At 47.9% G+C, this 14,138-nt stretch overlaps 1 protein-coding gene across 2 annotated transcripts; it reads right to left on the minus strand.

The window, feature by feature from the left end:
• Positions 1-6,932: 6,932 nt before the first annotated feature.
• Positions 6,933-8,695, minus strand: LOC102938577 (zinc finger protein 436-like). Of its 2 annotated transcripts, none has more exons than XM_037899122.2 (2): positions 8,538-8,695; positions 6,933-8,067 (listed from the first exon to the last, which is right to left on the minus strand). In XM_037899122.2, exon 2 carries the CDS (start codon positions 7,875-7,877, stop codon positions 7,074-7,076), a length of 804 nt encoding a protein of 267 aa, XP_037755050.2. In that variant the 5' UTR covers positions 7,878-8,067; positions 8,538-8,695; the 3' UTR covers positions 6,933-7,073. The 2 variants fall into 2 exon arrangements, with proteins under 2 accessions (XP_037755050.2, XP_043405177.1); XM_043549242.1 differs by having other exon boundaries at positions 6,933-8,070.
• Positions 8,696-14,138: the final 5,443 nt, after the last annotated feature.

The following is a 14,138-nucleotide window of genomic DNA, read 5'->3' on the forward strand; positions in this document are numbered from 1 at the left end:
CCCTCCCCAGACAGCTCCCAGGCAGCACAGGGAAGTCCCTGCAGTTGATTTTCCCTGGTGGTTGCAGCATGACTATTGGTTTTTTATTGTTTCAATCTTGGGGCAGGGCGCCCTCTGCTGGGAGATTAGAGGAATGTAAACGATCAAGGAGGTTGTGGGCTTCTGTTTCTGCCGATTCCCATCTTGTAGGCAATACTGGGACAGTATTTCAGAAGAGAAGGTTTAAGGGGGACCTCAGCAGCCATCCTGGCCAGACGGAGCTCTCCTGATACAAGAGGAGGTGGAGGGTTGAGCTAGACAGCTCCAGAACTTGTCCCCTTTTGCAGGGTAAAAAATGGACAAGTGGCTTCATATTGTGCTGTGAGGCATCCAGGCCGCTGCCTCCTGACACCCCTCACCCCCACCCCGCAGGGTCTGCAGCCCATATGCCCCCAAAGGATCTCCAGGAATATTTCCCCATGTTGCCCCCAGCAGAGAACGGGCAGGGGCTAAAATCAGGGAGTGTTCTCTGTACAGAGCCTTCCGAAAATCATTCAACATCAGGCTTTTGTTAAAAGCAAAGGAAAAGATTCCCAAAAATGGCCAGAGAAGGGGGAAGAGAGGGTGGCTCAGGGTAATGCCACATGTCCTGAACATCTGAAGGGTCTGGGGGAGAGGAAGAGATATTATTACAAGTTCAGAACATCTGGAGAGGGCTGAGGAATGATGTCACCTGCAGAACATCTGGAGCGGCTGGGAAGCGTTGCATGGGCTGAACATCTGGAGGTTCTGCTCATCACACATAGCATCTGGACTCTTATCAGACCATGTGGGATGGCTCTGGGGTGGAAGCTATATCAATTCATCACTGTATAAACAGGAAAACCTCAAGTAGGAGTAGAGAGGTTATTTTACCCCTATATTTGGCACTGCTGCGACCTCTGCTGGAATCCTGTGTCTAATTCTGGTCACCAAAATTCAAGAAGGATGTTGATCAATTGCAGAGCGGACAGAAAAAGCCACAAAACGATTAAAATGATACTCAAGGAGCTCAATCTATTCAGTTTAACAAAGAGAAGGTTGAGGGGTGACTTGATCTGCTATAATGGGCTCCTCAATCTAGCAGACAAAGGTTTAACATGATCCAATGGCTGGAAGCTGAATCTAGACAAATTCAGACTGGAAATAAGACATACATTTTTAACAAGAAGATGTGAGTCATTACCCGGTAGACCAACTTAAAAGGGTCATACTGGATTCTTTATCACTGACCGTTTTAAAATCAGAATTGGCGCTTTTCTAAAAGCTCTGCTCTAAGAATTATTTCAAGGAAGTTCTCAGGCCTGTGTTACACAGGAGGTCAGGCTGGATGATCACAATGATCTCTTCTGGCCTTGGAATCGAGGGATCTATGAACAAAACCACGGCTCTGCAGTACAGCTCCAGCACCCTTCTAGCTGGGTGCTTCTCCACCTTGTTTCATTCCCAGGTCTGGTTCCAGCTGGAGATATCAGTGGGCTCAACCCTCCATCCTTCCCCAGAGTTCAGCCCTCTCTGCCCCTCTGGCTTCAGCTGTCCTGAGCCTTCTGCTGCTGCTCTCAGCCTTCAGCCCTCTCTGGCCACAGATCTCCGGCCTGGGGGAGTTTGTAGGTGACTCCCCTGAAGGCCCTCTGCTTTCTCCAGCCTGATTTGGCTCCCTGCTCACCAGGGACCTCTCACCTCTCCCTCCTTCCAGACATCCCCTCCCTGAGGCTCCCAGCCTAGCCGTGCTCTGCTCCTGACTTCTGCATTCATGACTCTACCTCCCTCTCTGGATTGTCGCTTGCTTTTGGGCTCTCATTTTTATAGCTCCTAGCCCAGCCCCACCCTTCTCATTACACCAAAGGACGGTGCAGCTGGACTGGAACAGGACTTCAGCTACCTTGCTACACAGCCCATTTACGATGGACTGTTGGGGTCTGAGGGTTCCATGGCAGTTGAGATCTGCAGGTACCATGGCATTGGGAGAATGTTGGGGTCTGTGGATTTCTGGTTAGTTGTTGAATGTTGGGCCTGGAGGTTCTGTGGCATTGGGAGGGGGGCTTGGGATCTGGAGGTTCTGTGGCAGTGGGTGGGGGGTGCTGGGTCTGGAGGTTCTGTGGCAGTGGGTGGAATGTTGGGCTCTGGAGGTTCCATGGCAGTTGGGCATGTCGTGGTTTGGTGTCTCTGGGGCAGCTGGGTGGGAGGCTGGGGCCGAGGTGGACGGGGGTCACAGGCATGAGGTAAATACCTCAGTCAAACCTGGGGGGAGCTGAGGAGGCAGAAATGTCTCAGGGATTCTGGCCCCTGCTGTACTGAGCACCACTTTGTGGGGACTGTGGTCAAGCGCACACCTGTGTGTTCCTATCTGGGCTGAGACCCAACTCCTTTCACACTAGGCCTAATGAACACAGTAAAAGATTCACACACTAAGGTCCTGGCCTGTATCCCATTCCCTGCCCCCCTGACCAGCCAGTCCCTGCCCTGGGGCGGATCAGAGCCAGTGCCTCCTAGAGGGGAAGGTCCCTTATCCCATTCCCCCAACCCCCTCACCCTCTGAGCCACCCTCTCCCCTGCCTGAGGCTGCTCGGAGCCCTTAGAGGGGAAAGGCTGCGTCCCATTCCCAGACCTGAGAACAGAGGGGATAGTCCTGTCTATATAATCCTGGGGAGACCCCTTCTGGGCATCTTGGGCCCCTCAATCCTGGAGAGATATAGACAGATTGCAGGGAGCCAAGGGCAGAGCAACAGACATGATCAGAGGTCTGCAGGGACCAGTTTACAAGGGGAGATGAAAGGATCCAGCTAGCAGGGGCTGAGTGGGGCATAAAAAAAGGGGTGGTGCTGGGATCCAAGGGTTTGAATCCCAGTCTAGGGCCCTTTGCCGCTCTTGCTTCAAGAACAATGGAAATGTTCAGCTCCCTGGTCATGAAGTTTCACATGACACTGAATCATAACTAGATCCTTTTGCCTCTCCTTAAATCTGTGATCCCTGGTTCTGTATTGCCCATTGGTAAAATTACACCCATCAGAACAATTCCCTGAAAGGATGGGGTGGACACTGGCTTCTCTCAAAGATACTGTGGTCAAGATTTTCAAAGGGGATTAATGATTTCGGAAAGAAACCAAGGCACTAGTAAAACCTCATCTGGAATACTGTGTCCAATTCTGGTCACATGGTCCAGAAAGATTAATTCAAACTGGAACAGGTTTAGAGAAGGCAGCTAGGATGATCAGAGGTGTAGTAGGAAGAGAGCCTGAGACATAAGCCCTTGTATGAGAGCTGCATCCTTTGTCACGGGCATACGTGTCTTACTATCCTCAGAGTCTGCCAGGTGCTATTACCGTGCTTTGTCAACAATAAACCTGGCCTGGTGCCTTCATACCTTAATGGATCTTGTGGTCATTGGGCAGTTCGCTGAGGTCTGCTGTGCGGCTGTCTGCGCAGAGCTGGGGCAGTACACAGGCAGAACACACACACATACAGCTCAACACCTAATAAGAGGAATGGAGTACCTAGTTTACGAGAGAGACGGAAAGAGCTTCACTTAGTTAGCCAAAAACTAGGCTTTTCAGAATTAGTTTGGGGTTTTTTAAAATAATTTTGCTGGATAATATCAATAATTAATCATGATTTAAAAAATTAATCGCAGTTTTAATCGCAGTTAAGCAACAGAATACCAATTGAAATTTATTAAAACTGTTGGATGTTTTTCTACATTTTCATATATATTGATTTCAATTACAACACAGAATACAAAGTGTACACTGCTCACTTTATATTATTTATTACAAATATTTGCACTTTAAAAATGATAAACAAAAGAAATAGTATTTTTCAATTCACCTCATACAAGTACTGTCGTACAATCTCTTTCTCGTGAAAGCTTAAAAGGTAGTTTTTTTATTACATAACTCCACTCAAAAACAAAACAATGTAAACTTTAAAGCCTACAGGTCCACTCAGTCCTACTTCTTGTTGAGCCAATCGCTAAGAGAAACAAGTTGTTTACATTTACAGGAGATAATGCTGCCCGCTTCTTATTTACAATGTCACCTGAAAGTGAGAACAGACGTTTGCATGGCACATTTGTAGCCAGCATTACAAGGTATTTATGTGCCAGATATGCTAACATCCATACGCCCCTTCGTGCTTTGGCCACCATTCGGAGGACATGCTTCCATTCTGAGGACGCTTGTTAAAAAAAAATGCATTAATTAAATTTGTGACTGAACTCCTTGGGGGAGAATTGTATGTCTCCTGCTCTGTGTTTTACCCGCATTCTGCCATATATTTCATGTTATAGCAGTCTTGGATGATGACCCAGCGCTTTAAGAACACTTTCACTGCAGATTTGACAAAACACAAAGAAGGTACCAATGTGAGATTTCTAAAGAAAACTACAGCACTCGACCCAAGATTTAAGAATCTGAAGTGTCTTCCAAAAATCTGATTGGGACGGGGTGTAGCGCATTCTTTCAGAAGTCTTAAAAGAGCAACACTCCCATAAGGAAACTACAGAACCCGAACCAACAAAAAAGAAAATCAATCTTCTGTTGGTGGCATCTGCCTCAGATGATGAAAATGAACATGCAGTACTCTGCACTGCTTTGGATCATTACCAAGCAGAACCCGTCATCAGCATGGACGCATTTCGTCTGGAATGGTGATTGAAGCATGAAGAGACATATGAATCTTTACTGCATCTGGCACGTAAATATCTTGCAACACCGGCTACAACAGTGCCTGTTCTCACTGTCAGGTGACACTGTAAACAAGAAGCAGGCAGCATTATCTCCTGCAAATGTAAACGAACGTGTTTGTATGAGCGATTGGCTGAACAAGAAGTAGGACTGAGTGGATTTGTAGGCTCTAAAGTTTTACATTGTTTTGTTTTTGCAGGGTTTTTGTACATAATTCTACATTTTTAAGCTCAAATTGCATGATAAGAGATTGCACTACAGTACTTGTATTAAGCGAATTGAAAAATACTATTTCTTTTAGTTTTACAGTGCAAATATTTGTAATAAAAAATAAATATAAAGTGAGCACTGTACACTTTGTATTCTGTGTTGTAATTGAAATCAATATATTTGAAAATGTGGAAAACATCCACAAATATTTATATAAATAGTATTCTATGATTGTTTAACAGCACGATAAATTTTTTAATCGTGCAATTAATCACAATTAATTTATTTAATCGCTTGACAGCCCTATTTTTAAGCATTATTTGAGATTATCTATTTAAATTTTCACAGTTGTACGGAAAATATTGGGGGGTGTCAGACAATTATTTAATGACAAAAGCCACTGAGATTCAAAAAGTTAAAAGTTTTATACACCATTCAAACACAAATTGTCAACATCACATCACAATATACAAAGTATATATCCTTAAATCAACAGATCATTCCTGGTTTTACTGTTCATTCGTCGGTCCATTTGTAACAAGCCCAATTCAATAATCTAAATCACTGGATTTTGACTCTAATAAGTTCTCAAGCAGCATTTTTCTTACTTTGCCTATCTGTAAATTTCAATTAATATTGATAGAAATATTCTGTTGATGGTTTGTGTGTGTGGTGAAATTGACATTTACCAATAAACATCTAATCCTTCCAAGCCTACCTAAAATGCAGGCTGGGAGGGGATCTGACTGCTCTCTCTAAATATACCACGGGAAAACACCAGGGAAGGAGAAGAGCTATTGAAGCTAAAGGAAAATGCTGGCACAAGAACAGATGGGGACACACGGGCCAGGAATCAACATAGGCTGGAAATGAGAAGGTTCCTGACCACCAGAGGAGGGAGGTTGTGGAACAGCCTCCACTAGGAGCAAACACCCTAACTGGTTTGAAGATGGATCTGGGTAAGTCTCTGAGTAGGATTCCAAGATGGCCTGCGACAGCACAGAGTTGACTCAGTGACCCAGGAAGGCCCTTCCAGTTCTAAGTTTCTTGGAAACATATTAAAGGGGCTGGTTTTCAGAGGGCAGGCGCTCAACACCTTTTGAAAACCAGCCCCCTATAAAAGGGATCTCAAGGTGATCAACCAAAAAGAGAAGTTCCAAAAAAATATATTTTTTTTTTTAAATGACTAGTCGCTTTTGAAAAATCTTGGCCTCGTTCAAGTGGAACCATGGGCCTCTTGGCTGGATGCAGGAAACACCGGGTGAGGTTTTTCTGGTCTGTCTTATACTGGAGGTCAGACTAGAATGATCTAATGGCCTCTTCTGGCCTTGAAATCTATGGTTCTACACAGGGCAACTCAAGAGCCATAGATTCATTTGGGGCATCTAATTTCTGGCCTCACCGAGGGAAAAATTGTCCATTATAGAGTCCTAGATCCCAAGGCCAGAAGGGACCATTGTGATCATCTACTCTGACCTCCTGTGTCTCATAGGCCAGAGAACATCCCTGAATTAATCCCTGTTTGAACTAGATCAGATCTTTTAGAAAAACATCCAATCATGATTTTAAATGTGCTGGTGATAGAGAATCCACCATGACACTTGGCAAATTGTTCCAATGGCTAATTACCCTCAGTGTTAAAAAAATTGTGCCTTGTTTCTAGTCGGAATTTGTCTAGCTTCAACTTCCAGCCATTGGATCGAGTCAAACCTTTTGCTGCTCGACTGAAGAGTGATTTGTTCCCCATGGAGATACTTCTCAACTGTAACCAAGTCACCCCTTAACCTGCTCCTTGTTAAGCTAAATAGACTCAAGGAGCTCAGTCTATCGTTAAGGCAGGTTTTCCAATCCTTTCATCATTCTAGTGACCCCTCATAATCCTTCTTCTCTGACCCCTCTCCAATTTATTAACATCCCTCTTGAACTGTGGGCACCAGAATCAGTACCACTATTCCAGCAGCAGTCGCACCAGGGCCAAGACAGAGCCCCTTTGCAGATCCTGCTACGCAGAATCTTACTGCACCTCCTGGGGAGACTTCTCTGCCACGTGGGTCCTGGCATGTTTGCTGAGCTTTGAGCTGTCGATGAAACTCCTCCCGCACTGGGTGCATTTATAGGGTCTCTCTCCTGTGTGGGTGCGCAGGTGTTTGACCAGGGTGGACTTCAGATTGAAGCACTTCCCACACTCGGGGCATTTGTAGGGCCGCTCCCCACGATGGATCCTCTGGTGCTGATGAGGTTGGCACTCAGGTTGAAGCTCTTCCCGCACTCCATGCACTCGTAGGGCCGCTCCCCGGTGTGGATGCGCAGGTGCTTCCCTAGCGACGAGTTGAGGCCAAAGCTCTTCCCGCACTCAGGACACTTGTAGGGGCGCTCGCCCCGGTGGATCCGCTTGTGCTGGATGAGGGTGGAGCTCTGGGTGAAGCACTTCCCGCACTCGGTGCATTTGTAAGGCTTCTCCCCCGTGTGGGTGCGCTGGTGCTTCACCAGGTTGGAGCTCTGGCTGAAGCCTTTCCCGCAGTCCGAGCATTTGTAGGGCCGCTCGCCCGTGTGGGTGCGCTGGTGCTGGGCCAGGTTGGAGCTGCTGCTGAAGTCCTTCCCACAATCGGAGCAGGTGTACAGCTTCCCCGGCAGGTGGGATCGCAGGTGCTGAGGGAGGGAGCTGAGGCTGAAGCTCTTCCCGCACTCAGGGCAGATGTAGGGCTGCGAGCCCATGTGGGTGCGGACGTGCTTGGCCAGCGTGTGGCTGCGGTTGAAGCTCTTCCCACATTCAACGCATGGGTAGGGCCTCTCCCCGGTGTGGATGCGCTGGTGCTGGGCGAGGTGGGAGCTCTGACTAAAGCTCTTCCCACAGTTGGGGCAGTTGTAGGGTCGCTCCCCCGTGTGGATCCGTTGATGTTGGACAAGGTGGGAGCTCTGGCTGAAGGATTTCCCACAGACAAGGCATTTATAGGGTCTCTCTCCCATGTAGGTGGTTTCCAAATAATGATGTTTTCAGGGATCCCATAAGCTTCACACTCATCAGGTCTCTCCTCTAGGGGGTCTCCCTGATGCCATCCTGGCCTGCCAGCATCTCTCTGCTCGGGGCTCTGGTGCATCCCATGTGGGTTCGCTCCCACACACCCTTCCTGCTGCGGATTCTCCTCCGCTCCTGCACCTGCTGGGAAATAGAGAGTATCCAGACGAGGCTCTTCCCCAGCAGAACCGGCCCCTCCTCAAAGCCCTCAGAGAAAGGGTGGGGAAGGGGAGGGCTCCTACCAGAGGTGGGAGCTGGGAGTGAGACGTGGAGGACAGGGACCTGCGGGAGAGGATACTGAGCAAGACCAGACAGAACCCGGAGGGCTCCAGGCGGCTTTGCTGGGATCCCTTCACTCCCCTGAATTGCCAAACTAACCTATGTAATTTGATGACAGTTTTACTACTTCCAAGGTCCCCCAGCTTTGTGGATCACTGACGCCAGCCCTACGGTTTGGGGTGCGGTTCTCTGGCCTGGGTTTGGCAGGACATCAGAGTAGCCGACCAGAATGGCCCCTTCTGGCGTTCCCCATCTACGGCTCTAGCATGGCACCCAGGGTCCTGGCTGCTAATTCATGGAGGGTCCCCAAGCCAGCCTCACTCCTTTTTCACCTGTGCAAGTGACAGCCAGGGTCTCCCTTTCCTCGGCGCCCTGGAGATCCCGGACACACGGCTCGTCCCCGCGCTTCATCCCGGAGATCCTGGGGTCAGGGACCAGGAATCCTGCCTGCAGGGGAGGAAACAGGGGGAGTCCTGCTTTGATAAATTACCATTAAGCCTTCAAAGAGCCACCCCAAAACTCCCACCCTGGGGCTGCCCCAGAGCTGGCGGGGCTGGGGACCACTGCAGGGCTCCACTTCACACACACACACACCAACACACACACACACACACCTGGGCTGCCCCGGAGCTGGGGCGGAGTCTCTTCTCTCGGATCTCGTCGCTACAGCCACTTCTCCGGGCAGCGATTTCCTGCCACTGCTGTTACTGCTGCCCCTCTCCCTGCCCCAAGAGCTTCCTCCGGCTGGGCTTCTCTGTGCTCCCCCCCCCCACCAGCTTTGAACCTAAGAGCATGCAAGTCACACCCTGAGTGTCTGTGTGTAGCAGCAGCCTGCCAGCCACACCTGGCTTACATCAGGCTCTCACCAGCCTGGGTTATATAGTAGAGTGACCCCAACACACCCCCAGTCTTAGCTTTCCCCCAGAAATGTATGTCCTGTACTGCTAGGCCCTCTCCTGGACCCTACAAATTATATTAAATCCATTATTCTTAAAGATTATGCTATGCACACATCTTGTCACCCCAAACAGAGTGTATCAAACAGGCACTTCAATTCAAACACACTGGATTTGATAAAACAAGTTTATTAACTACACAGAGAGAGATTTTAAGGGAATCCAAGAAATGAGGAATAAAAGTCAGGAATAGTTACAAAGAAAATAAAAGATGAAATGTTAACTAGTGCCTAACTTAACAAACTGTATCAGATTCAAGCAAAGTGTCTCACCACGTGCTTTCAGCAGCCTTCCTGACCAAACTGGGTAGGTCAGGCCCCCTTCCTCTGTGTTCAGTGAATAATTCCTTCCTCTCTTCAGGTGTAGTGAATGCCATTGGCAGGAAGGGTTTGGGGTGTTTGTCCCTCCTTTTTATAGTTTCAGTCCCATGGTTGAAAAACATTTGCAGCTGGGCACTAGGGCACACAGAGTCTATGTGGAAGGATGTTCCCTGCTGGTTTTTCCTCATCTGTTTGAGCTTCCTTTGTTTCCGTCCCTGCTTGATGACTGTTTACTGCTTAAATGCAAATTCAGGCAAGCACACATTCCTTTCCTGAGGACACACCTGTTTGCCAACTTCTGCCTCAGTAGGGCTGTGGGTTGGGAACATGGGTTAATAACATCACATGGGGAACTCTTATAGAACTTTCCAGACAATGTTGACACACATTTTGTCAGGACGATACTGACCAACAACTTATGAGTTTTCAAATTATGCCTCACAAGGCATACTATGTACAAAGATTATTAAAATAGTACATAGGGCATAGGCGCCAACTCCGTGGGTGCTCCGGGGCTTGAGCACCGATGGGGAAAATTTAGCGGGTGCTGCGCACCCACCAGCAGCCAAGCTCCCCACTCCTTGCCTCCTTCTCTCCCCCGCTAGTGCACCATGTCACCGCTCCTCCCCTGCAGCCATCTAACAGCTGTTTGACGGCACTTAGGGCTTTCCAGGAGGGAGGGGTGGAGCGGGGACATGGCGCGCTCAGGGGAGGAGGTGGAGAAAAGGTAGGGCAGGGACGGGGATTTGAGGGAAGGGGTGGAATGCAGGTGGGTCGAGGGTGGTGCAGGGGCAGGGCCAGGGGCGAGGCGGGGTCGAGCACCCGCTGGGCAGAGGGGAAGTTGGTGTCTATGATGTAGGGTGTGAATACGAGAGCGTATTCTGTCACAGCCTCATTACCACATGTGGCAGGGAGTTCCACAGGCTAAACCTGCAGGACAGAGACATTGATTTTGCCCTTTTCAATCAGTTTTAAAGGTGATTTCATTCCTTGTGTGGTGTGGAAGCACATAGTGACAGCACAGCCCCTTTCACTCCCACAAACACACACACAGTATTTAGAGACAGTTTGAAGTGACCTGAGACTTCAGACAAGGCAGGCGAATGACTCTGGGAGCTTGGTTTTATTGGAAGCAACCCAGTAGCACCTCAAGGCCCCAACTGAGATCAGGGCTCCCGTTGTGCCTGGTGCTGCACAGACCCTGAGATCTGGGCCCCGTTGTGCCAGGTGCTGCACAGATTCACAGTCTCTCCCTCCTCAAAAGAGTTCACAGTATAAAGAGAAGATTATTCTCCCAAAACGCAAACGGTGCCTCAGTGAGATTCAGCCCCTCTGCTGTAATCCACTAGACCTTTCTCTCCCCCAGATACAGGAATAGAACGAGCAATCCAGTGCCTCCTGCTCTAAACACTAGACCCCACTCCCGTCCACAGCTGGGTTAGAAGCCAGGAGTCCTGGCTCCCAGCCCTGTCAGCGATGCTCTGGTTGGGATGTTTCAAACTTAGCAAGGGGCATCAGGATATGGATGCGGAGGGTCCCACGTAGTGTTGCCATCTGGATGATTTTTAATTGGCTTGCCTGGTTTTTGTCCTGCCTTACCTGTTGCCAGTGAAAAGACTGAACGTATTGGGGTTTTATGTCCCTCTGCCAGACACGAGCATGGGCAGCCACACGTGCAGTGAATTTGTAACTACCATGCACGACCCATCACTGGGAGCACGCTGACACCAGCACGCCGGGCCCTGCTCAGCCTGCCGAACCGCGGCAGCTCACCTCAGCACCAGGAAGTGAGCTGAGCCCACGGCTCTCTAGCAGGGAGGGGTAAGGAGCAATATGGGAGAGGCAGGGGCTGCTGGGAGGGGACGCTGGGGGAAGGCTCCTTCCTGGGTTGAGGCTCCTGGGAGGTGCTCGGTGTGGGGGCTCATGGGGGTGTCAAGGTTCCTTCCCCACTCTGAACTCTAGGCTACAGATGTGGGGACCTGCATGAAAACCTCCTAAACTTACTTTTACCAGCTTAGGTTAAAACTTTCCCAAGGTACAAACTATTTTACCCTTTGCCCTTGGACTTCCACTGCTACCACCAAACTTTATCTGGGTTCCTGAGAAACCGTTGTTTGGAAACGTCTTTCCCCCCAAAATCCTCCCAACCCTTGCACCCTACTTCCTGGGGAAGGTTTGGTAAAAATCCTCACCAATTTGCATAGGTGATCACAGACCCAAACCCTTGGGTCTTAGAACAATGAAAAAGCATTCAGTTGCCTTACAAGAAGACTTTTAATAGAAGTAAAAAAGAATCACCTCTGTAAAATCAGGATGGTAAATACCTTACAGGGTAATTAGATTCAAAACATAGAGAATCCCTCTAGGCAAAACCTTAAGTTACAAAAAAGACACACAGACAGGAATATTCATTCTATTCAGCACAGCTATTTTCTCAGCCATTTCAAGAAATCATAATCTAACACATACCTAGCTAGATTACTTACTAAGTTCTAAGACTCCATTCCTGTTCTGTCCCTGGCAAAAGCATCACACAGACAGACACAGACCCTTTGTTTTTCTCCCTCCTCCCAGCTTTTGAAAGTATCTTGTCTCCCCATTGGTCATTTTGGTCAGGTGCCAGCAAGGTTACCTTTAGCTTCTTAACCCTTTACAGGTGAGAGGATTTTTTCTCTGGCCAGGAGGGATTTTAAAGGGGTTTACCCTTCCCTTTATATTTACGACAGTGGGTGAGGCAAGGGCTCCTGTGTTACCTGGCAAGACAGAAGGGCTGTGGCCACAGGTGTGGGGAAAGCGGCCAGAGCTGTAAGATAACTAGAGGAAGGGCACAGTGTTTGCTAGCGGCCTCACCCGCTCACCACTGAACATCTCTTCTTGTCCCCAAACATATTTGTTTGTTACTCACCAGGGTAGGAGAACAGGCAGCTCGGAGAATCTGTCATTCCCTAACAGAACACAGAAATACACAGAGAGGGGCTGGTGGTTTTGGGGGTCATTTTTGTTGACCGCTCAGACCGCGTTTTAAGTAGGCTTTGACAATGAGATTTTTAGCGGTAATTGTCAGCAACCATCAGTCTCACCGCACAGGCATCCAGCCAACGGCACAACGTTTCCGGTGATAACAATTCAAATGTGCCATTAGACAAAGAAAGAATGATGCTCCTGGTGAGCTTACTAGAGTCCCACCTTACTGTGTAGAAAACTTGTGGCAATGCCAGTGTCCTTGGGGCAGCTTGCAGGATAATTACTTTGTACATTTTGACATGTGATGTTGACAATTTGTGGTTTCAAAGGTTATAAATAGGCTTGGCAGAATGCTATTTTTTTTAATAACTTCCACAGACAGTATTGATGTTTATTTCTTACCGTTTTTTTGTTTTGTTTTAATTTTTATTGATTCAAATTTTCAGTTGTGGAAAATTACTGTGGGGATCAAAACCTAATTCTGTAATGACAACAGGCGTTGATTTTAAAAAGGTCAAGCTTTATAACTATTCAAACACAAATTATTAACATCACATGTCAAAATATACTTAGGGCAGGTCTACACTACACATTGAATCGGTGGGTAGCGATTGATCTATCGGGGGTCAATTTATCGCTGTGACATTATTGACTTGAACTGGGAACGTATAGATCATCGTTGCAACCACGGTCCTGTAGTGGCGCCAAATCTTGTATAAAGGGGTCAAATAAGGTGTCTAAGGCAAGGTTATCGTTTGCTGGTTATGATTATGCTGTCTATATGTGTGTATCATTTTTGTAGTTGAAGTGATGAATATTGGCTCTGTACTGTCTGTGTTTCAAACTTATGCTATGCTTCTGGGTGACACCCCAGACAAGTTGGTGTCAGCTCTGCCTAGCCTGCTTGATGGCCCATTAAGGACCATCAGCGATACAATTGACCCATTGAGAGAAGGCAGACATGCCTTGTGACTCAGCAAGGTGTGCAGGGACATGCCTATGGACAGAACTCTGAGGTTTTTCCAGGCCATGTGATGGACAGCTTCTCTTTGGGACAAAGGAAGAAAGACCACATGGCAAGAGAATATAAAAAGCTGCTGCAGCTCCTCCATCTTGTCTTCTTCCTGCTTCTTACCTCTGGAGGGACTTGGCTACACTGAAGCTTTGAACGAAGGACTGAAGACCCATCCCAGCTGGGGATGTTCTCCAGAGACTGATTTGAACCTGCAGTTTATTCCATCTCTGCTGCAAGCCTGAACCAAGAACTTTGCCATTACTGTATGTAATCGATTCCATTTAAGCAATTCTAGCTCTCATCTATATCTTTTCCCTTTTATGAATAAACCTTTAGATTTTAGATTCTAAAGGATTGGCAACAGCGTGATTTGTGGGTAAGATCTGATTTGTATTGACCTGGGTCTGGGGCTTGGTCCTTTGGGATCGAGAGAACCTTTTTTCTTTTACTGGGGTATTGGTTTTCATAACCATTTGTCCCCATAACGAGGGGCACTGTGGTGATACTGGGAAACTGGGGTGTCTAAGGGAATTGCTGTGTGACTTGTGGTTAGCCAGTGGGGTAAAATCAAAGTCTTCTCTGGCTGGTTTGGTTTGCCTTGGTGTGCATAGAAACCCCAGCCTTGGGCTGTAACTGCCCTGCTTGAAGCAATTTGTCCTGAACTGATACTCTCAGCTG

Source organism: Chelonia mydas, chromosome 6, assembly GCF_015237465.2.
Source record: "Chelonia mydas isolate rCheMyd1 chromosome 6, rCheMyd1.pri.v2, whole genome shotgun sequence".
NCBI lineage: Eukaryota > Metazoa > Chordata > Testudines > Cheloniidae > Chelonia > Chelonia mydas.